The following is a 25033-nucleotide window of genomic DNA, read 5'->3' as shown; positions in this document are numbered from 1 at the left end:
TTATATTTTTTTTCGAAAGTGAATGCCAACGACTTTTATGTTTGAAGTATTATTTTATTCTGATTATTATTTTATATTCAAAGAAATAACATGAGGTGTGTGTGTGTGTGCGTGTGTGTGTTGTAATACTGGATGTATGTGTGAATCGACGTGTGGGATGTGGGGTAATGTATGGCTTGTGTTATATGTCATTTTTTTATTACGCTGGGATAGAATCCCTTGGGGATAGGGATTTAGTGAGTTGTCTAGCCCTGTGTTGTATATTTTCTCATGTTTTGATGCGTATATAAAATATGAGCGCACGATAACTCAGAGCTTATAAGATAATTGAGGCAACAGTGCAATATGTTGAAAAGTCAACAGTAGATCTAGAAGCTACTGGACTTAGATTTATTTTATTAGTTGTTTTTTTTTTTTTTTTTTTTTACTTTTTGCTTACATAATTCTTCATGTTTTTAAATATATCAACAAATTTTACTCACTTTTTATAAAGCAATTCTATCTCTGATTCGGAATCTGTCCTTTATATATCGGTCACATCCTCTGTTTTTTTGTTGTCGAAATCCTTGCCTCCAGAGTGTAGGTCACAGATCTAATCTTACCCTAGCATCGTAAAGTACGGCTTAGCGGGGAAAATAGATAGCAAAAATGGCCAGAGGACCCAACATTTTGTCCAAAGATTCCTCGACGCTAGCCTGGGTGTTATTGGACATTGGAGAATGTTTTTCGAACTGGTATGATGGGCGTCTGACCTAGAAATGGAAAAAGTAATTTTGTGTGTGAAGTTAATTTTGCGATGAAGAGTTTGGGAAGACTTAGATCATAGATGTGGGTTTGTGCGTCATTAGAAAGTAAATAACGGAGAGTCTGTAGACTTGGAAGTCTGAAGGGATGTCAAATTTTGTTACCACGGTTTGTAAGGGAATGGCGTGGTCAGTCCAATAACCAAGGCTTATTTCTATTGCGTGAAGTAGTGAGGATAGGGGATTCAGAAATGTGACGTAAAATGTAATAATTATTTCTTAGGTGTAACATTGAGGACAGTGGTAGACGATTACTAGCTTGTATATTTGTAACTTCTGGGTTTTGGGAGGTTAGGCGTAAAATAGGATGAAATTTTGTGACTTTATATTGACTATACATACGTGTATGTTTGTATGAGTGGCTGTGTAAAATATGCATGTAATATTAACACAACCACATACATGTATATATATATATATATATATATATATATATATATATATATATATATATAAATATATATATATATATATATATATATATATATATATATGTAGGCCTATATATTAATTTATTTATATTTACATATATATATATATATATATATATATATATATATATATATTATATATGTGTGTGTGTGTGTGTATGTATATCATATATATATATAATTTATATATGATTGATATATATATATATATATATATATATATATATATATATATAATATATATATATATATAATTTATATATCAGTATATAAAAACAATTATTAACAGTTTGGGCTGAATATTTATTTACTATCTTTTTTTTTAAATCATCAACAAAATTAGGTCAGAAATATTCTTTCCGCTCGACGTAATCTGAGTGAATACTTCACCTAACTCTGTTTAATCTAATACATGTTCCCTATTCATATTCCCAATCCCCGCCCTTTAGCTCGCCTAATTAGGAGAATCTTCTAAAATAAATGTATCCCTCCAATAATGTAGATTTAATTCTCTCCACAATTTGTCCTCGAAATTCAATTACAAGAAAAATAAATTACACATGAATGTCGACCGGCTTAGCATTCTTGGGGGATAATTCTTCTAACCGGAAGCCGGCTCTGGCCTGGGAGCAGTCTATAGAATAAAGGTAGCCGGATGAATGCCTACATTCAGTGCTGAAGTTTTTTTTTGTATTTTCTCAAGGAAATGCAACGCTTCTCCGCGAACCCTCAAGAGGAGCGAATTATGAAGATGATCCGAGTAGATCATCAAAAAGTAATAACCGAGGCGCTGGCCGAGTCCTTCGTTAAAGAAGTTAGGATGAAATGAGTTGGATTTGTAAAATGTCAAAGAGAAAATTGAAACATTAGCAGTCGATTTTTTCTTTTAAATGAACATTTCTCTAGGCCCTGTTTTTTTTGTTTCTATTGCGTCAAAAAACGTGTCAAATTTATGTTCTTTGAAAGTGTCTTTTCTGTCCTTGGATTTTATAACCTCTACATTACATGTTTTTATACAAGCGTGATGTCGTTTGCCTTATTAGCTAACATATATATATGTATATATATATAAATATAAATAAATATATATATATATATATATATATATATATATATATATATATATATATATATATATATATATATATATATCCTTCGTAACGTTAAAATCTGTACTTTTATGCATGCCGCCATTCATAGTTCTTTCAATGTTCTTGACCTTTAAAGATGGTCAGCTGTACGTTACATTACTTTCCGTATCCTTTACCTTTATACATGGTCTGTTGAACGTTACATTACCTTCCATATCCTCATATCCTTGACCTTTATGAATATTTTGTTGTACATTTCATAACTTCCTGTGACCTTGGACTTTATACCTGGCCTATTCTACATTTCCTTCTTAAAGTTTAGAATATCCTTACCTTCATAAGCTGTCTCTGTATGCATTTCGTCCTTCATACATTTTCCAATATCCTTGACCTTAAGATTACCCCTGAGGCAAGTGAAAGTAAAAAGTAATTTTTCCTTTTCGAACCTGATGGTACGTAGGGCAAGTGAAGTAGAGTTCACCTGTTTCTGTGACTTCAGAAATTAAGTGATAGTATGGTCAGCGCTATTCCCAGCCGCCTATACTTTTCCTAACTTGAGTTAGGTGCCTATCATAGCTGGGTGGACTCAGGTACGTTCTACAAACTTGAACCCGGATTCGAACTCGAGTCTTTCAGGTTAGCAGTCTAGCGCTCTACTTCTAGGCCACACTGTCCAACTAAGACAAGAACTTCATCACTCTTCGTAAGCCCTTGACCTTGTTAACTTGCCATGCATGCCTGACCTTCAAGACTCCTCATGTAGTTACTCACGTCGCTTTCCCTCAATTTATTTCTCCTATTTTGATGTCGTCGCTTTTTCTCCAATGAGCTGTCAAATACGTTGTTTGTTGTTTGTTTTTTTTTGCTTCATGATGCATAAATTATTTACACCACATTTTCAAATGTCAACTGCTACCTCGTATGTTATTGTTTTTATTGAAATGTGTCTCAAGTCTCCATGACCTTCAGCAAAGTGAAGTGTATGTGAAGTCTCCATGAGCTTCAGCAAAGTGAAGTGTATGTGAAGTCTCCGTGATATTCGGCCACTGGAACTGATATTTCGCTGCGTTACAAGCGCGGAGTGGAGTTTCCCGTCGTCTTTTAAAAAAAAAAAATCTGTTAATTGGCCTGAAGTGCAGTTAACCACGGCTGCACATTGGCCTCTTTTTAAACTGCTCACATTACAGCCTCGGTTTTTTAAGCCCTCTCAGCAAGTGAGCTCCGGTAATGTGGATTTGATTGTTAGCTCAATAAAAGTAAGCTCCTGCAATGTGGATTTGAATGTTAGCTCAATAAAAGTAAGCTCCTGCAATGTGGATTTGAATGTTAGCTCAATAAAAGTAAGCTCCTGTAATGTGGATTTGATTGTTAGCTCAATAAAAGTAAGCTCCGGCAATGTGGATTTGATTGTTAGCTTAATGAAAGTGAGCTTTAGTTATGTGGTTTTGATCTTTAGCTCAATACAATTTTTTTTAAAAATAATTTGACTGCAAAGGTAGGACAAGAAAAACTGAACATACTTTACACCCCCCCCCCCCCCCCCTCCACTCACTGTAAAGACCCGCCCGCCGGGATCACGATTTAGAATGAAAATATTCAACTTCCATGCCCTCACCAGAGTTTCTTCCAGGCATCTCTTAAGCCCCCCCCCCCCCCCGAAATTTTTTTACCGCCCCCCCCCCCCCCCCGAACGAAATGAAATTTATATAATTTATATAGAAAATATATACTTTTAACAGTGTCCGCCCCCCCCCCCCCCGAAGAAAGTCTACCGCCCCCCCCCCCCCCCCGAAAATTTCAAGTGCCCCCCCCCCCCCGGCGAAAAAAGTCTGGAAGAAACACTGGCCCTCAGCCCCCCCCCCCCCCCACACACACACACGCCTTGGAATCATGGGTCAGATGACAAGTCGCTTACCCCCACCCCCAGCTCCCCCACCCCACCCTACCCCTGTATGACGATTACAAGTTAGAAATTACCTTAATTATCCCTTCTGTTCCCACCAGCTAAACGAATAACACTTTCTCCTCTTCAACCCCCTTTCCCCCATCCTATGCAGTTCACGATTTCAAGTTGCACAGGAAAACGACTCCAACCCCTCCCTCCACCCTAACCCCAGCACACACCCGACCCCCACCCATGGTGTCACAGGTTAGGCTGACAAGACTTTTACTCCCGTGTAATAATTAGCGTGGGAGAGTTATCGGAACTGCTCGGGCCGAGTGATCGGTCTTTGTAAGGCTGCCTTTTAATGGGATAATGAGGGAACTCGGAGAGATTAATGAGAGGCGATATCAAAAATTTTAAATTATGCACAACGTGGTGAGGATGGTATTTGTAAGAGTGGACAGTTAAGCCAACAATAGTGTTAGGTATTTGTTCTGATTCTTTATTTCTACCTAATGTAGCAAAGAAAATTTACGAAATATATATATATATATATATATATATATATATATATATATATATATATATATATATATCTAATATATAAAGCTCAGTTCTGTATGTAATCTGTATGTCGTTGGAAGTGTACGAATTTAAAAGTTAGAAAATTATCGTGCGCATTTGTCTAAATTTATGAGCTAAAAAATTACTATTGAAAGTGTTGGGAAATAATTTTCATTTTTCAAATTATAGTAATAATTGTCGGCATGTTCATTAAACACAAGTTTTAAAAAAAATATCATCTTTTACAAGAATTCTAATTATGTCTTTATTTAGTCCTATAGCACTTACTTCCCTTTGATAAATTAGGAAAAACACAATTACTTCCCTTTATAACTTTATAAAACCATTGCATTCCGTGAAAATAATTTACTTTTTAATTACTTTGTTTTGGTGTTGGGAAAAAAAATAATTACATAATTAGCGGGGATTAATCAAGTGCAAATGTAGGTATTTTACGGATAAGCTTGGAGTATTAAAATTGTTTATTAAATTGAAACAGGCGCGTTCGTTTAAGTGAGTGCAAAAGACTGTGAATAAGTTGGGGTACCATAGTCGTTCATTAAGCTAAAATAGGTGATTCCGCCCCGGGCGTTTATGTTCGCGTTAGTGTTTTCTTTGTGTTTAGGTGGGTTTGCGTTAGTGGTTGCGTTTTAATTTGGTTCGTTTTTGTTCTTTCTTTTTTCGTTTTTGTTTGTGTTTTTTTTGTTTGGGTTTGTATTTGTGTTTTTGGTTGGTTTTGCGTTTGGATTTGGTTTGTTTTCGTTTGCTTTTTTCGTTGATTTTTTTTTTGTTGGTATTGGTGTTTGTGGTTGGGTTTGTTGTTAGGTTTTTGTTTTCGTTTGCTTTTTTGTTTGTTTTTTATTTGTGTATGTATTGGTGTTTGTGGGTGTGGTTGTGTTTGTTGTTAAGTTTTTGTTTTCGTTTGTATTTGTAATTGTGTTAGCGTTATGTTTGCGTTTTGTTGTTTTGGTTTTGGTTGGTTGTGGTTTGGGTGGGCAATGCCGGGTTTATGATGATTACTAAACACACAGGTAATGGTCTTTAACAGAAAGGTTTTTCACAGAAGCCAGAGCAGGGCCTGGCCGGGACGGCTAGTATATATATATATCTAATATATAAAGCTCAGTTCTGTAACGTGTGGCAAAAAAAGTTTGTCGTTGACAGTTCTATGGATTTAAGTGTTAGATTTTTTATCGTGCTCATAGTCTAAATTTACGAGTAAAAAAAATTACCATTGAAAGTCTTTAAAACCAATTTTCATTCTATTTACTTGGAAGAATAATTTTCAATTATGAACACGACATAAAATTTTTAAAAAGTGTATCGACGTTTATAAAATTTCTAAAATTGTGTCGGAAATGTATTGACTGCACAGTTACTTCCCTTTAATAAAAAAAATCCTTAAGAAGAGAGAATTAACATTTTATTACTTTGTTTTGGTGTTAAGAAAAAAAAAATAATTACACAATTAGCGGGGATTGATTAAGTGCAATGTCGTTAGGTATTTTTAACACTGCCTTTTATTTATTCTATACACTGAACATACTGTTCAATAATTATTATTTTTTTTAAAATCAAAAACATTTAATAAGCCAGGTCCTACAAATCCTATGTGTTTATTTCTTTCCATTTACGGATAAGCTTGGAGTATTATCATTTTTGTTCACTAAATTGAAACAGGCGCGTCCGCCGGCGCCCCTGCACGGTTCGATTTGGCACCCTGGGCTATCATGTGAGCGCTATGCTGCATAATTTTGTTTTAAACAGTGCGATAGACTATGGATAAGAAAGGTTACTATAGTCTTTAAGTGAATCAAATCCGGGCGTTCTCCGGCACCCCGACAGGATGCTATTTGGCGCCCCGGGCCTTCCGGTGTACGCTATGGTATCTACGTTCGCGTGAGTTCAAAAGACTATGAATAAGTTATGCACTATAGGCGTTTACTAAGTTCAATCAGGCGGTGACGTCATGGTGCGTCCTCTGGCGCCCAGACAGGGTGCTATTTGGGGTCCCGGGCCTCCCGTGTTCGGTTTCGCGCCTACGTTCATTAAAGTGAGTGCAAAAGACTATGAATAAGTTGGGGTACTATAGTCGTTTATTAAGTTGAAGCAGGCGATTCAGCCCCGTGAGCACTTTGCGTTTATATTCGCGTTAGTGTTTTCTTTGTGTTTAGGTTGGGTTTGCGTTAGTGGTTGCGTTTTGATTTGGTTCGTTTTTGTTCTTTCTTTTTTCGTTTTCGTTTGTGTTTTATTTTCATTGGGTTTGTGTTTGTATTTGTGTTTGAGGTTGGTTTTGCGTTTGGATTTGGTTTGTTTTCGTTTGTTTTTTCTTTTGTGTTTTTTTCTTTGGGTTTGTGGTTGGTTTTGCGTTTGGATTTGGTTTGTTTTCGTTTGCTTTTTCGTTTGTTTTTTTCTTTGGGTTTGTGTTTGTGTTTGTGGTTGGTTTTGCGTTTGGATTTGGTTTGTTTTTGTTTGCTTTTTTCTTTGTGTTCGTATTGGTGTTTGTGGTTGTGGTTGGTTTGTTGTAAGTTTTTGTTTTCGTTTGTATTTGTAATTGTGTTAGAGTTATGTTTGCGTTTTGTTGTTTTGGTTTTGGTTGGTTGTGGTTTGGGTGGGCAATGCCGGGTTTATGATGATTACTAAACACACAGGTGATGGTCTTTAACAGAAAGGTTTTTCACAGAAGCCAGAGCAGGGCCTGGCCGGGACGGCTAGTATATATATATATATATATATATATATAGAGAGAGAGAGAGAGAGAGAGAGACAGAGAGAGAGGAGAGAGAGAAAGATTATATATATATATATATATATATATATATATATATATATATATATATATATATATATATATATATATATATATATATATAATATATATATATATATATATATATATATATATATATATATATATATATATATATATATGAACCCATAATACGCCGTCAGGTAGTGTGTCAGTCAGTCATCAGTGAAGGAACTTTATCCTCAAAAAAGTCACAAATTAAGTGGGCATTTGCTCATACAATTTGTATTTATGATCCCATAAGCCACCTCTCATCTATTTCTCACAATTTGCTTGTCTATATTTAGTTACAATATTAATAATGTAATACGTATGTATTCTTAATTTAATTAGTATTTGATTTCAACGAATTCTAAACCTACGTCTTTAATGACCATGCATTGTGTAGCTTCAACATGCCCTCTGCTTTCACTATTCACCGACTTATACATATACTACATCTATAATCAAATTTCAACGAATTAACCCAAGTCTTCAATGACCACGGATCATGTACCTTCAACATGCCCTCAGCTTTCACTGTTCACCGTCTTATTTCCTGCCACCTAGGACCAACCAAGCAGCTCTTCTGTCCTAGTTTATTATGTTCACCGTGTATAACCTTGTGTGCTGTACCTTAGATATTAAAATACTGAAGGTGATAGCATGCACACACGCAGTAGCGTAGCGAGGGGGGGGGGGGTGGGGGGGACATATGTCCCCGGGCGCCGACCTTAGGGGGCGCCAAAATAGGTTGGAAAAATAAATTGAAAGGTTGAGGGGGGTGGAAATGGAAAGTTTGATGAGGGTGCAGATAAAAATCTCGAGGGGGGGGTGGTGCAAATCGAAAGTTTGAGGGGGGTGCAAGTCGAAAAGTTTGTCCCCGGGCGCCGGGAAGGGTCGCTACGCCTCTGCACACACGTGAACACTGAGAAACACATCACTGTAGTACAAACAGAAAACATAAACAAACATGAATAAAAAATATATCAGCACATCAGATTTTAAGACACACATCAAGAAGTAAACACAGCGGACCCCAGCTGTAGGAATGTATTAACACACTAAATCACCAAAACAACATCGGGACACAAACATAAACATGCCAACACACAAACATAACAACGCAAAGTAATAAAAATAAAATCACAACACATTCTTGTGTTAATATTGCTCTACATATAAAGCAGTTTAGTTTCCAGTTGATTCGTTAAGATTCCTATATTTAAAGTTAAACTGCAAAATTATTTCCTGTACTCGTTCACACATCATCATATTACCACGACACACTACCACAACACACTACCACAACACATTACCACAACACATTACCATAACACATCAACAGAGTAACCACCACATCGCCACATAATAAAAACTTAATCCTCACATAATCCCTCTATCAACACAACATCTTCTAGTTATCAGCTTAACCTTATAAACACACCATCACCATCTCACCATCCCCACATCATCAACAAATCCCTGACAGCCTTGTTTGAAATGTTTGTGTTAAAATTAGAATACGAAGAGATGCATCTACAAGCAAAAAGCAGCTTTTCAGACACATTTGTTTCCATGAATAATTAAACCCGGTTTTATTTTAAAACTTTTGTTTCAATCGTCAATAAATTACACTGCCATTTAAATTTAATGAAAACGATACAAACGTGTGCTGACGATTATATGCTGCTAAATTTAACAGCAAGATGACGTGCCTTCAAATGTTTTCTCTCTCCTTATATCCCCCCTGCCTATAGCTAAATATATATATTGCCAGTTTTGTTTTGCAAACTCTCGTGTTGATTGAGAGAAGATTTCTGCGTTCGTAGAAGACAGGACGCATTCATAAAGACAAAGGTAAAATATCAGAATGTCTGCGGAATTAATTAACTTTTAAGGTGTGTAAAATTAATAAGGAGTCTTCTCTTGTCTTGCTCAATGAATTCGGTAAATTCTGTTTTCATAGGTGCAAGAGTAAACATAAGTTCCATATTTTTAAATTTAACTTCTATGGAGTGTATTAGTGGTTAAACAGATGTTGGTAGTGAACTGTTGGCCTGAGATGTTAGCCGGAGATTTTAGCCTTGAGGTTATCCTGAGATATTAACATTTTAGCCAGATATTTTAGCCTTCATGTTATCTTGAGATATTAACCTTTTAGCCAGAGATTTTAGCCTTAATGTTATCCTGAGATATTAACCTTTTAGCCAGAGATTTTAGCCTTGATGTTATCCTGAGATATTAGCCTTTTAGCCAGAGATTTTAGCCATGACGTTATCCTGAGATATTAGCCTTTTAGCCAGAGATTTTAGCCTTAATGTTATCCTGAGATATTAACCTTTTAGCCAGAGATTTTAGCCTTGATGTTATCCTGAGATATTAGCCTTTTAGCCAGAGATTTTAGCCATGATGTTATCCTGAGATATTAGCCTTTTAGCCAGAGATTTTAGCCTTAATGTTATCCTGAGATATTAACCTTTTAGCCAGAGATTTTAGCCATGATGTAATCCTGAGATATTAACCTTTTAGCTAGAGATTTTAGCTTTGATGTAATCCTGAGATATTAACCTTTTAGCCAGAGATTTTAGTCTTGATGTTACCCTGAGATATTAACCTTTTAGCCAGAGATTTTAGCCTTGAGGTTATCCTGAGATAATAACCTTTTAGCCAGAGATATTATAAATCTTTGTGTTTAGTGTCCTTGCTATTTCTGGCGTTCAATGTTGGTTTATTAGCAGTATCCTTGTGTCGTACTGGTTACTGCACGGTATCAACTGTTTTAGTGATAGCAACAAAGCCAACATGGTCGTATTTACATGGTAGTGAATTTGAATCAGAGTCGTATAAGTAGGAACTTTTGTATCATCGTAGAAGTAGCATTTGTATCAATGTAGTAATAGCATTTGTATCATCGTAGTGGTAATATTTTTATCATATATATATATATATATATATATATATATATATATATATATATATATATATATATCAGGCTTACATATCAGACTAACATAAACTAATATCTCAGGTTAACATCATCAGTCTAACATCTCTAACCAAAAGGCTAATATCTGAGGCTAACATCAAGACTAACATCCTATTCCTCTACTGACAGCTGTTCAACCTTTCCACACTCTATAAAAAGCAAATTTTAAAAATCCAGCCAGTCACTTCCCGTCTACAACAACAAAAAAACCCCCACCTCAACACTAACCCAATACAGTGGTCCTTCTGCCTGTACCAATTTCACACCCTTTCTCAGCCTAGTGCGCTAGTCTTCAAAACTTTAGCCCAGGAGAAAAAAAACGTTATTATTGGGTCCTGCTATTGACTCCAACAAAACCCACCTCAACACTAACCCAATATACTGGTCCTTATGCTTGTCCCGATTTCACACCCTTTCTCAGCCTAGTGCGCAAGTCTTCAAAACCTGAGTCCACAGAAAAAAACTTTATTATCGGGTCCTGCTATTGACTCCAACACGAGCGTAGTGGAACAAAATAAAAAAAAAATGGTTGAAGAGTTACTTGTTAAGCAAGGTGAAGGACGAAATGATGTCACGGTGACCTGTGTCCGAAGTTGGATAACTGGATTTTCTTTTTTTTACTTTTTTTAGAATATAGTTAGCACTCCAGTGGAAAGATGCTCTTTTTTGGTGTGTAGAAGATTAAACTAAATTTAGTACGATAGAGTGCATTGGTTTCCATGGTAACGGAATGTTGAAGAATGTTAGGAATACACAGCAAGCTTTAGAGCTGAGAGAATTCGAGCGTAAAATTTTTGGATGTCGCTATGTTTAGACCAGCAACTTGTCAGTTTAATATCATATTCAAACACAGCGTTGTCAAAAAAAAAGGGTATTGATATACAAAATCTTGATGTTGAATACGCAAGTCGGGTTAGAGCTAGTTTGTTCTTGTGGGTTGTTCATCTCATCTTTTGACTGCCATTTCGTTTTAAGTTAGAGAAAGAAAAAGCAGAATGAAATTGTGAAAGAAAAATCTACTCAGTCGAACCTAACGATCAATGGTGCTAGTCTGTTTCTGAACTTTGATATGAAGGGTTACAACGGTCAGCACTATGCCCCATGCCCCACACACATTGCCTAGTGCACCACCTATTTCCCACATACAAATTAGTGCACAACATATCCCCACACATAATCTAGTACACCACCTATCCCTTATACAATCTAGTGCACCACCTATCCCCAACACATAATCAAGTGCACCACCTCCCCACATACAATCAAGTGCACCACCTATCCCCCACATATAATCAAGTGCACCACCTATCCCCCATATATAATCTAGTGCACCTCCTATCTCCCACATATAATCTAGTGCACCATCTATTCCAGCATATAAATTAGTGCACCACCTCCCCCACATATAATTTAGTACACCACCTATCCCCCACACATAATCAAGTGCATCACCTCCACACACACGCCATATTGAAAAACCAAACTAATTACCTCCAGCCAAAAATAATCACGACAAAACCATCTTCCTCCGCACACCAGATCTACATTCATCAACTTTTCGTCGTCCTGACCAACTCATCAAGTTTCAAATTCCAGTACCCATTGGTCTAGCAAAATGAGACTACTGAATTTCCAGTACCCATTGGTCTAGCAAAATCACAGGCTACTGAACCCAACCCTTGCAAGTAACATAACACCACCGAAGTAGATTTTTCAATCGCAACCTTTGAAAACGTAGATTCCGTTTCCCCGCTTCAACATGTGAAAACGTAGACGACGTTTTCCGTAGCAATGTCCGTTTGCTAGTTGTTGTTACCAACAAACTAATTAACTTCATCGATTTTTTTTTTACCAGAGCACGCATGCGCGTGGAAAATTGTCGAAATAATTTAATGCAATGTTAGATGTTGTACGGGTTCCTGATGAAGGGGTGGGGGTAGGGGGTAGTGATGGGGGGGGGGGGGGGAGATATGAGCTAAAAGACTAGTGCTGTCTACTTATACTAGTCGCTTCGTTACCATGGCGACGGCGTCATAAAATGCAAAATGTGGACCCAACAAAGAAATAGTGGAGTGCGTTATTAAGCGTTTATCAATATAGCAATATGTGGGTGTTTTTTTTTTATCAATGAATCATTCAACAATGACTTTAATTCTTTCGCAGTACAAATGAGCTAGATAAGTGCTAAAATGGCACAATTAAAAATAGTAATTAGTTAATACAACTGACTCAATTAGTGTAAAAATGGTTTTATCAATACAGACCCATGCAGTTAAAATTTCTCGATCAATACTATTTCCCGATTTAAATAAATGTCTAAATAAAAATATCCGGATCAATAAAATTTTCCATTGAAAAAAAAAAACGGTTTCAGTGTGTACAAAAACGCATCAAACTGTACTAAAAAAATTCCCCAACGTAGGCCTATTCACATTTGCCACAAATTCAATTCAAAAGGACACAATCACTAAACAATAACCCCCATAAATGTAATGTGTTGTTAAGTCTTTGATATTAATGACATTTCGTCTTGTGTAAAGTAGCACATTGGCATATGACATATCGTCTTGTGTAAAGTAGCACATTGGCATATGACATATCGTCTAGCGTGAAGTAGCACATTGGCATATGATATATCGTCTTGTGTAAAGTAGCACATTGGCATATGACATATTGTCTAGCGTGAAGTAGCACATTGACATATGACATATTGTCTAGCGTGAAGTAGCACATTGGCATATGACATATTGTCTAGCGTGAAGTAGCACATTGGCATATGACATATCATGCACGTTAGTCAAAAGGGAGAAAATAGAACCATTTACACAGAAGCCAGTGCTAAAGTTAGTCGACAGTTGAGCTAATCCAACAATTTTAACCACATATCCTAGCTCTAGAATGTCTTTTGTTTTGTAAAACAACAAAGGAAATGATATTTCGTACATTTGGGGTGAAACGTTTAAAGTGACTTAATATCTTTTTACTGCTTTACATCTTTTTACTCTGGATTTACTATTCATTGAAACAGTGAACTGATTTCTGTATAATTTCCTTCTACTGAAGATTTGAACTGCATCCCTTAATAAAGCTGTGATTGCTCACTTGTACTAAGATTTAAACATGTAATTATTAAAGACCGTTCATTCTCTTTCGACTTAACAACTAGCTATTTTTGTGTAGTGACTGTCAGAAAACTATAGCTAGATCTGATGCTTAATCAAACGATCAATGTTCTGCTTGTAGATTAATCAATGGTATCAATACACGATATCAGTTAAAAGCTCATGCGCAGAACGGTGTGCATATTAGCATGTTTGCTAAGGAAGGAAGGTTCTATAAGCTTGAAAAACATGGACTATACGACTACCTTTTCTGCTGTATATATATATATATATATATATATATATATATATATATATGCATGTGTGCGGTGGGTGTGTATTTGTGTGGGTAGCGCGTGATTGAATTAAGCAATCCTTCCAATGCATTTATGCAAAGGCTGTTTGTTAATTTATATTTTGACCAAAGGCAAACAATGCAAATCATTAAGCAAACGAGGATTTGATTGTCGCTAATGGCCCAACAGTTTGCGTGTGTGCTATTACTGCATTACCCAAACGGCGAACAACATTTTCACTATCACCTGAACACCACTCCCCCCTCTCCTCCCACCGGCACTCACTATACCCCCCTCCCCTCCCACCCTTGACAAAAAGTCCTCGGCCGGTCGCCAACTAAGGGATCGACCCAATATTTGACTGTTTGCTTAAGCACTCCATACTATCACTGTTTACCAACGGAGCACACTATTCAGACAATTAACTTGATGATACATTCACTTCAATTTCTCTCTCATCCCTGCCAGGGCCCCGTGGGGAAATCTCGTAATTTATCGTCCGATTTTCGTCCACCCCCTGTGCGCGATGCGACTCATCTACTTTCGTTACACGCCGCGCGTAATTCCCGCGCATTGTTTTCGATTATTTAAGAGTAATAATTTCTGTTCGTCGCTGCACCGATGCGCTGATATGTGCGGCGTGGCGTCACGAATCACGTGATTAAAAGCTCATTATTTATTAAGCGTGTAATTATGAGGACGCATGTTACACTTTTGTCGACGCTGACGCGGGTGGTGGTTTTTTTTTAAAACTACAATTACTTTTTCGATTAATTGATGGATAGGTTCTATTTGCTGTAATGGCTATTTAACTTCGTGGTCTGTTTTCTGATGTGATCTATTTATATCGTTTGGTCTATTTATGGTGTAGTCCACTGTGAGATTTATTCACATTATTAGGTCTATTGATGGTAATGGCGATTTATATTGTTATATGTTGTGTGATCTCTTTACAATATGTGGTATATGTATGTTATGTGGTATATTTAGACTGTCTTTAATTTGTATTTTTATTCTATTTATATTCTTCGATCTATGTATATTGTATGGTGTATGTATGTTACCTATTTATGTACTATGGTGTATGTCACATATTTATATAATATGGTGTGTGTATGTTACCCATTTATATACTATGGTGTATGCCACCTATTTATATAATATTGTGTATGTATGTTACCTATTTACACCGTATCCTGTATTTACTCTTACTAATCTAACCTGTTCTATTTCCTCTTTAAACTTTTTCTCTTTTTAACCACAGTATTCTACAACTCCTATATGTCAGTGTTTTTTACCTTCTTCAAACATCACACCATTTCGATGTATCATTTTTTTTTTAAAATCCAAATTACATCCGCCCTATCCATCCCTTTACCTTTAAACATTTTTACAAAAAAAAAAAAAAAAAAAAAAAAAAAAAAAAAAAAATTATTATAACCGAATTTTGGGATAACTCTAAAAAAATGTGCCCGGATATTCCGATTGCCTAGGGGCTCCCATAAGGTTTTTTTTTCCGGCTCCACTGCTCCTGCCGGTTTATCCGATCCCATTCCTCCTTCCACTTTACAGCGCTATAGGATTAACTCCATTTCTCCCAGCGTTCCGCTTGACCGGTGTTGCGGCGAGGAGTGGCCTACGTCCTTCACCATTACGTCACTACGGTCATTTCCCCCCCCCCCCCCCCGCCCTCCTACCTAACGTTTCTACACCTGTACTTATCACATGTCCCTAAACGAGTACAGTTCCACCAACAGTAATGTTAAGTGTGAGCAGAATTTGGGGTGACTAGATCTGGTGGACTAACCATTTGGACCAGGGTAGAGGGTTTCTTGTCGACCACCCTTGTATCATTTTGAGCAGGGTAGAAAGTCTTGTAGCGACCACCCCTCTGTCGTTTTGAGCAGGGTAGAAAGTCTTGTAGCGACCACCCCTCTGTCATTTTGAGCAGGGTAGAAAGTCTTGTAGCGACCACCCCTCTGTCATTTTGAGCAGGGTAGAAAGTCTTGTAGTGACCACCCCTATGTCATTTTGAGCAGGGTAGAAAGTCTTGTAACGACCACCCTTCTGTTATTTTGAGCAGGGTAGAAAGTCTTGTAGCGACCACCCCTCTGTTATTTTGAGCAGGGTAGAAAGTCTTGTAGCGACAAGCTGGACACCCCCCCTCAACCCCCCACCCCCCATCAGCTTTTTAACAATGGCAGATCATCACTCAGTTATGTTATTAAAAGTGAACAAATATATAAGTACCTTTTTTTCAATTTCTGATAACATCTAGCAAAATGGGCTCTCATTGAGGACAATTTAAAACACATGTAGAACTATTAAAAACTTACTCATCATTAAAAAGGTCATATATAATTTGTTATGAAATTTGCTTAAATTCTTGCATATTGGGCGATTATTAATTTTAGTAACTAAACACATTTTTTTTTCAAGAAAAAAAAAGCCGCAGCAATTTGTTTTATTTTTGTTGTTGTCCTGTTAAAGTTATTTTCAACAAACACAGTATGCTCTTAACTAGGTCATGCGGTCGTGAAACTGTACATAAAAAATTTTTTTACCAGAGGATAATAAGAATTTCTGGTATCAATTAAAGCAGACAATTAATGCCAGACAAAGTTAATCTATTAAAGTTGTTATGACAAATCAATGTCAAGATTGTGGTTGGATGTGAAAAAGTAATCAGAAGTAAAGCCTAAAAAAGTTTTGTTTTGTGCGTTTACAAATGGCATGACATAAGTTTTAAATTACTGAATGAAAAAAAACAAACAGCGTGTAAGCTTTAGTTTTACTATTGTTGAAGAGTAAAGCTACTCAGATGAAGTAAGAAACAAACAACAATTTCATCCTGGTCAACGTATTGATTGCCAGAAGAACCCACCGCCCCCCCCCCCCTCCTTACACACACACACACACACACACACATATATATATATATATATATATATATATATATATATATATATATATATATATATATATATATATTATATATTATATATATATATAAATATATATATATATACATACACACACACACACACACACATATATATATATATATATATATATATATATATATATATATATATATATATATATATATATATATATATATATATATATATATATACATATATACTTTAACCAGCGTCAGCGTGTTGGTTTTGGTGTTGGTGTTGGTGTTGGTGATGTTGTTAATATTGTTGTTGGTGGTGGTGGTAGTGTTGGTGTTGATTTTGGTTTTGGTGTTGGTGTTGGTGGTGTTGGTGTTGTTGTTGTAGTGTTGGTGTTGGTGGTGGTGGTGGTGTCGGTGTTGATGTTGATTGTGTTGGTGTTGGTGTTGTATTTGTTGTTTTTGATGCTGTTGTTGTAAGGTAGGTCACTCACTCAATTGCTAGTTTGAATATGTGTTGTTATTATAACTCATTTGCCCGTGTGTTGTTGTTGTTTTAAATATTTCTTCCATGTTTTTAATTCATTTAATTCATAATGTCCAAATGTCTGTTTTGTCTTGGGTGGAGAAAGGCTATGGAAGCACATCTAGAATTAAAAGCAGGTTTGAAATCGGAGTCCACGGGCGTATGGAACAGAACATGTTGACACGTAATGCCTAATTGTGTAGGAAGAGACTGCATCCAAAATTATAATTAAGAACGAAGAATAAAAAAAACCGGGAGTGATCTCCCCTAAACTTTCTCGAATATTCTTATACAACTTGGAATGTAGACATGATTTTTAATTACTTAAACTTTTAAAAATAGAATAGAATCTCATAGAAAAAAACATTGCGCACCAAACAAACGCCGAAACAAAATGTGCATAATAGTGCGCAATATTATTAGTACTTTATAAATTTACTTGCGTTTTTTGAGAAATCGGAAATAGCGTAAATTAGTACTTCCGGTAAACGACAATTACTCAAAATTTGAAAGAAGGTAGAGAATTAGATCTATTACTTACATGTGAAATTTCATTTATCTATCTGAAATAGTACTCAAGTTATAGGCTTTTGAAAAATTCAAAGTAGAAAAAGTACCACTTCCAGTTATCGAAAATCGTTAAAAAGTTGATACGGATCTACGATTTTTGATAAAATACTTATATATGAAATTTCATCAACCTAGCTGTAACGGTACTCAAGTTATCGTGTTTACACACAGACACACACACAGACAGACAGACACACAGACATACGGACAAGATTGCAAAATTATGTTTTTCCGTATCAGTGAGGTGTAAAACGTCGAGATTTGCAAAAATCTCGATTTTTTTTTTTGCACGATTACAAGACTTTCTCTATACTTCGTATATACGAGAAAGTAAAAAAAATGGGTGCCACACCATTTAAATCACGGGTGGTCTATCATTTAAATCATGTGGGCCGCACATTCAAGGGAGGCCACTCTCTTATTTATAAACAGAAAACGTGTCAGTTTTTTTTTTAACCCTGGTGTCATTTATAATTAGAATTTTTAAAATAATTTTTATTTTACTAATTCACATAATATGCCTAGTTGCTTGTAAATTTTAACTACAGTGACGTATATTAAATATTTGTAATTATTTTTACTTTCTGTTACCTTATTCAATATACCTTTTATCAACCCACAAATATGAAGACAGCGTTTTGAAATTCATTACTCGTAGCATAAAGTGACAGATTAATTTTTCGCTTTGCTAATTACAAAGCACAGTAAACTAAGCAGTAAAAAAAAAAAAAACTGACCTAAGCAGTCTTGAGAAACCGAGTTTGCACACCTTATTTTAGTCTAGTTCTTATGCCATTTTATTTTCTCCCTTTGATTATTATATATGATATTGATGTTCATGTCCTTGATGCTATTTAAAACTATCAAATAAATTATTATTACTGATTTAAATGTTTAAAACAATTGAATTAATTTAAAAAAAAAAAAAAAACTGAGGACTGTATAGATATATATGTTTGAAAGGGAAGAGTGTTTGCTTTGATGTGTCTCATTGTAATAACATAACTTTTCCGATTGCTTAAAATTTGTATCATTTAAATTCCCTGTAATCCCAAATTTATTTCAGCTCTACTTAAAAACCCAAATTCCACCCCCCCCCCCCCCCCCCCTCACCCACCACGCCGCGGCAACAACAAAAAAAATCCCTTGAATCATCATTTTATTACACATTTGCATTTTCAGGTTGTTTTTTCTTTTTTTTTTTTTTTTAATTTCTTTTTATATTTAGACGTTTTGTATTAGATCTATGTATAAGTAACCATCTTAAATTAATGAAAGTAGGCTACAAGTAAGAAAGAAAAATTACTATTGTAAATCTGTATCAGTCCTCACAAGCCGATGATGAAAACTGTAATACTAAAGCGAACACACAACTGACGCTGTAAATTACATGTCTGAAGCGGGAAAAAAGAAAAAGAGAAAAAAAAATACTAATTACAAAACAATCACATGGAACAAAATATTAAAACTTACAATTATAAACACGATGACAGTTACCTCGATCTATATATATATATATATAACCTAATTTACAGTTGCGAATAAAATCTGCAAAAATTAATTTGACAAAATTCATGAAAACAAAATTACGCCGTGAGAAAATTTAAGGTGGGCGAAAGTAAGGTGGGCGGAAATAAAGTGGGCGGAAGTAAGGTGGGCGGAAATAAAGTGGGCGGAAGTAAAGTGGGCGGAAGTAAAGTGGGCGGAAGTAAGGTGGGCGGTAGTAAAGTGGGCGGAAGTAAGGTGGGCGGAAGTAAAGTGGGCGGAAGTAAAGTGGGCGGAAGTAAAGTGGGCGGAAGTAAAGTGGGCGGAAGTAAAGTGGGCGGAAGTAAAGTGGGCGGAAGTAAAGTGGGCGGAAGTAAAGTGGGCGGAAGTAACGTGGGCGGAAGTAAAGTGGGCGGAAGTAAAGTGGGCGGAAGTAAAGTGGGCGGAAGTAAAGTGGGCGGAAGTAAAGTGGGCGGAAGTAAAGTGGGCGGAAGTAAAGTGGGCGGAAGTAAAGTGGGCGGAAGTAAAGTGGGCGGAAGTAAAGTGGGCGGAAGTAAAGTGGGCGGAAGTAAGGTGGGCGGTAGTAAAGTGGGCGGAAGTAAGGTGGGCGGAAGTAAAGTGGGCGGAAGTAAAGTGGGCGGAAGTAAAGTGGGCGGAAGTAAAGTGGGCGGAAATAAAGTGGGCGGAAGTAAAGTGGGCGGAAGTAAAGTGGGCGGAAGTAAAGTGGGCGGAAGTAAAGTGGGCGGAAGTAAAGTGGGCGGAAGTAACGTGGGCGGAAGTAAAGTGGGCGGAAGTAAAGTGGGCGGAAGTAAAGTGGGCGGAAGTAAAGTGGGCGGAAGTAAAGTGGGCGGAAGTAAAGTGGGCGGAAGTAACGTGGGCGGAAGTAAAGTGGGCGGAAGTAAAGTGGGCGGAAGTAACGTGGGCGAAAGTAAAGTGGGCGGAAGTAAAGTGGGTGGAAGTAAAGTGGGCGGAAATAACGTGGTCGAAAGTAAAGTGGGCGGAAGTAAGGTGGGCGGAAGTAAAGTGGGCGGACGTAAAGTGGGCGGAAGTAAAGTGGGCGGTATAATGTTGTGCGACAGGGTCTGTGGGTTGAAACTCTGACAAACTGTTCTGTTTGTTTAGTTTTTCTGCTGTAGGCGTTCTCTGCAAAAGTTTGATTTTAAAGGGCGGGGATGGTGGGGGTAAAGATTGTTGTGGCGACAACCCCTACTTTATTTGGACCAGGATGTGGAGTCTTATGGTTACACCTCCCTCATTTCTACAGGTTTAGGGAGTCTTGACCACCCCTCCCACATTTGGACAAGGGTAGGGAGACTTGACCACCCCTCCCACATTTGGACAAGGGTAGGGAGTCTTGACCACCCCTCCCACATTTGGACAAGGGTAGGGAGACTTGACCACCCCTCCCACATTTGGACAAGGGTAGGGAGTCTTGACCACCCCTCCCACATTTCTACAGGGTAGGGAAACTTGACCACCCCTCCCATATTTGGACAAGGGTAGGGAGACTTGACCACCCCTCCCTCATTTGGAGCAGCGTTTTGTACAGTGAGCTCTGTTTACTCGATGTGGAATCGTTACCAGGCATCTGTATACACGTTTCTCATTTCTAGATTTGCAGGCGTTAAATTAAATAAATAAATAAAACCGCACTTTAAAAACTCAAACTGCCAATAATTATTGCAGACAAGATTAGCCAGTTTTTAATTAGAAATCTCCTGCCGCGTAAAAAAAATTTGACAAAATCTGGCAGCCGCTGAATGACGTCACTGGATCCCGCCCCTCAACCCCCCATACGCACCCCTCCACCCCAGTATTGAAAATTGATATTAAATCTCAGAATAATGAGCTCATAAAACACACATTCAGTCCACTCACCCTTCCCCAAGTTACAAAAACAAATCAACAATTACATCGCAATAATAATTACCACACGCGAAAAAAAAAAAAAACCCATGTAATAACTCTATACAATGGCAGTTAAACCTTGATGTAATAACTCGCGTATTTATTGCTTGGCTAAATACGGCTTTTGCATGGCAAATGTTTATTGCTTTTCCTGAATACTCGGGCTTATGGGTTGAATAAGTTAAGCTCATTCTGCGGCTGTTCAATTGAATACGTTCGGCTGACTTCTCAATACTACAGCTTTAAGGCTGAATGCTCGCAGATCTGCAGATCTTTTTTTCATTTACAAACTGTATAAACATGGCTTGTCTATACAAAAGAAATAAAAAATAAACCTCATCTTGTGTAGCACTATCAAAGTTCCCCTGTCCAGCTCTAGAGTACCTCCAGAGGCGGCGCTACCTATAAGGCGAACTAGGCGGTCGCCCCTAGGGCGCCATCCCTAAGGGGGCGCAAAATGTTTAATCGCTGTCATTAAAAAGTAACTAATGATTAAAAACTTGTATAAAGGAGTAGCGATCTATTGGTAGAACCCATGAGGGACTATCAATTTTGCACCCCCACCACAAAATTAGGTCTATATAGGCCTATATTTATTCGCGATGGTGAAAATGAAATCCCGAATCCGTATTTTGGAAAAGTCGGGGCGCTTTTTACCAGTCACTTTGCCTTTTCACTACAAGCTTTTATTACACTCACTTTCTCTGTCTGGTTGTCGTAGTCTGTCTGTCTAGATCGGAACGCCGGAGCGAAAATTCGTACACTTCTAACTAACAGATACGGTTCATAATTGGAACGTGGGTCAAGACATGAAGACAATGCATCGTGACATTCAATTTGACTTAATTAGTCGCCTAATTAATTTTTATGAATTAATTAAAATTTGGACCGAATTAGTTGGCAGTTCTATCCACACGCGTCATGACGGCCGTGTTGGGTGCTCAGCGAGGGAGGGCTCTACGTCAAAAGCGCGTCATCACGTTCAATCGGCGCGCGAAGTCGGGTCAGCAGTCTATTTCTTTACCACTAGACTACGCCATCCCATAATATTTGACTAAACTTTAGCTATAAACTTGACAATGGTTTTTAGTCATGTAACTATTGTAAATAAAACATGTAAAGTACTGGAAAAAAAAATAATAAAAAAACGTTTTAATAACAAGCTTTTATGTAATAATGCACTAAAAAGTAGAAAATAAATTATACACTACTATTTAAAAAACTATAAAGAAAAGCGAGGGTCTCTTCCTAAATATTAGTAAGGGTACCCAATTTGGATACCCTTACTAATATTTAGGAAGAGACCCACGCTTTTCTTTATAGTAATTTAAATAGTAGTGTCTAATATTTAGGAAGAGACCCACGCTTTTCTTTATAGTTATTTAAATAGTAGTGTATAATTTATTTTCTACTTTTTAGTGCATTATTACATAAAAGCTTGTTATTAAAACGTTTTTTTATTATTTTTTTTAATTTGGTGTCACACAAAATTGATGTAGAAAACGATTGAATAAGTTCGTTATTTAAATTTCAAACATTTCAAACGGTTATTTAATTTTAATAGGGCTTATAAGTCTCGTTTTCTATGACTTTGAATTAGAAATATGTCCTGGTGTATAAAGTAGTAACAGGGTCTCAAAAAGATGGGAATCAAGAAACTTTGGAGGCTGTCGACGAAACAATAAATGATATTCTTCAAGATAACACTAGTTCAGAAAACATAACGAAACCGCTAAAGAAAATTAAAAGCTCACAAAGTATATCAGCAACAAAGGTATCGGGTCAACTGTCATATAGTCAAGCAATCAGTTCAAGTAAAAATCAATTACCTACAGTAAAGCCACCTCAAAGGGTCGTGACCAGGGCCCAACGGGATAGCAAACCAGCGGCTGGAAAGTTTAGCGTTAAAAGACCACCACCATCCAGCCCTCCAGAAACAGATGTTCGAAAGAAAACCCCAAATAATTCATGCTAACTCTGGCAACATTGAACATCAGGGGGGCTAGGGACAAGCACATTATATAAACAACATAATAAATAAACACAATATTGACATCCTACTTTTACAGGAAACTAACATTTGAACTACAGAAGAAGCAAATACACTAGATGCATAATTAATATCGACAGTCTGAAGCTAAACATCACTCGATCAGCCCTCAAGTAAATTAACATTAGAACAGTCTTCTGTTTCCCAGGTTTTTAAAAGTGCACAACCTGAATGGTAGAAAGAGATACACACCTCACCCCCCCCCCCCCCCACACACACACACACACACTTCCCCCCACAAACCGGACTGGCGGATTTTTCAAGGTAGCGTGACCTCTTTGCCAAGGGTCAATTTTATGTCATGGAAAGTTTTGGAATGATGGATCAGTATGTGTACTGCAGAGACACTTCTCCCAAGGTCGTTTCTATTTCTGTCCATGGGCGGCTACAATGTGAACTTTTGACTCCTCAGCTAAGGACAAAGCACAGTAAACTAAGCAGTCAAGAGAAACCTAGTTTGCACACCTTATTTTAGTCTAGTTCTTATGCCATTTTATTTTCTCCATTTGATTATTATATATGCAATTGATGTTCATGTCTTTGATGCTGTGTAAAATCTATAAAATAAATTATTATTACTGATTTAAATGTTTAAAACAATTGAATTAATAAAACAAAAAAATAATAAAAAGGAAAAAAAACTAATTGAGGACTGTATAGATATAGATGTTTGAAAGGGAAGAGTGTTTGCTTTTACGTGTCTCATTGTAATAACATAACTTTTCCGATTACTTAAAATTTGTATCATTTTAATGATCTGTAATCCCAAATTCATTTCAGCTCTACTTTAAAAAAAAAACAAATTCCCCCCCCCCCCCCCCCCCTCGTCCCCTCAGCCCACCACGCCGAGAAAAAAAAAATCCCTTGAATCATCATTTAATTTTAATTACACATTTGCATTTTCAGTTTCAGGTTGGTTTTTAATTTTTAATTTTTCTTTATATTTAGACGTTTTGTATTACATCTATGTATATGTAAACCATCTTAAATGAATGAAAGCAGGCTACAAGTAAGAAAGAAATATTACTATTGTAATATATTGTAATATATTGTATTACTATTTCGTTTTCATTTGATGTTCGAAATTATGTAAGAATTTGATGTTGATGTACTTGTTTTAAATTGCAAATAAAAGTATTTAAAAAAAAAAAATAATAAAAAAAAAAAAAAAAAAGCCCCTTAATGTAAGGGATCTAAAATTTTATAAACCTATAATACTAGGATTTATCATTAAATATGATTTTGTCTTCTTAGTTGAATGAAAACATGTTATAATAACGCTACTGCTTTTAAACTTTCAAACAAAACCTACAGTTATGTATTAAATAGGTAAAATATACTGTTTTTACAACGTTTCATAGCTAATATAAAACATTTTAATATAATTATTACGTAATGAAATTTAGAGCGTTTTATTGTGAATTTTAAGAATGTCTTAGTTACACTTGGTTAATTTAGTTATTCTTGTGAAAGTTATTGTTTCCCTTGAAGGAAATTTTGGTATTTGGATTTTCACATGGGAGATAATTCGTTTGTTCAACTTGAAATTAATTTCAAATTCCTGCACCTTAGGTTGACCGCTTACATATAAATACAACTTTAAGTTATTATTTGCCATTGTAAAAATTATATAGAGCTTAAGTTCTA

General features: G+C 36.4%; 1 protein-coding gene across 1 annotated transcript; it reads left to right on the top strand.

The window, feature by feature from the left end:
* Positions 1-648: 648 nt before the first annotated feature.
* Positions 649-20529, top strand: LOC131957067 (putative PPE family protein PPE62). The gene is made up of 3 exons (XM_059321767.1): positions 649-734; positions 1027-1093; positions 19552-20529. The coding sequence occupies exons 1-3, from the start codon at positions 649-651 to the stop codon at positions 20527-20529; spliced, it is 1131 nt and encodes a 376-aa protein (XP_059177750.1).
* The last annotated feature ends 4504 nt before the right edge of the window (positions 20530-25033 follow it).

Source organism: Physella acuta, unplaced genomic scaffold (genome assembly GCF_028476545.2).
Source record: "Physella acuta isolate Inbredline_101_S28 unplaced genomic scaffold, ASM2847654v3 ptg001203l, whole genome shotgun sequence".
NCBI lineage: Eukaryota > Metazoa > Mollusca > Gastropoda > Physidae > Physella > Physella acuta.
This window is presented reverse-complemented; position numbering and strand designations above follow the sequence as displayed.

Excerpts from the sequence above, each read along its gene's own strand:
- LOC131957067 (XM_059321767.1), top strand. The coding sequence starts at position 649 with ATGGCCAGAGGACCCAACATTTTGTCCAAAGATTCCTCGACGCTAGCC. Across the intron at positions 735-1,026 it reads GGAGAATGTTTTTCGAACTG|GTGTAACATTGAGGACAGTG; the intron begins GTATGATGGGCG and ends ATTATTTCTTAG. Across the intron at positions 1,094-19,551 it reads TAACTTCTGGGTTTTGGGAG|GTGGGCGAAAGTAAGGTGGG; the intron begins GTTAGGCGTAAA and ends AGAAAATTTAAG.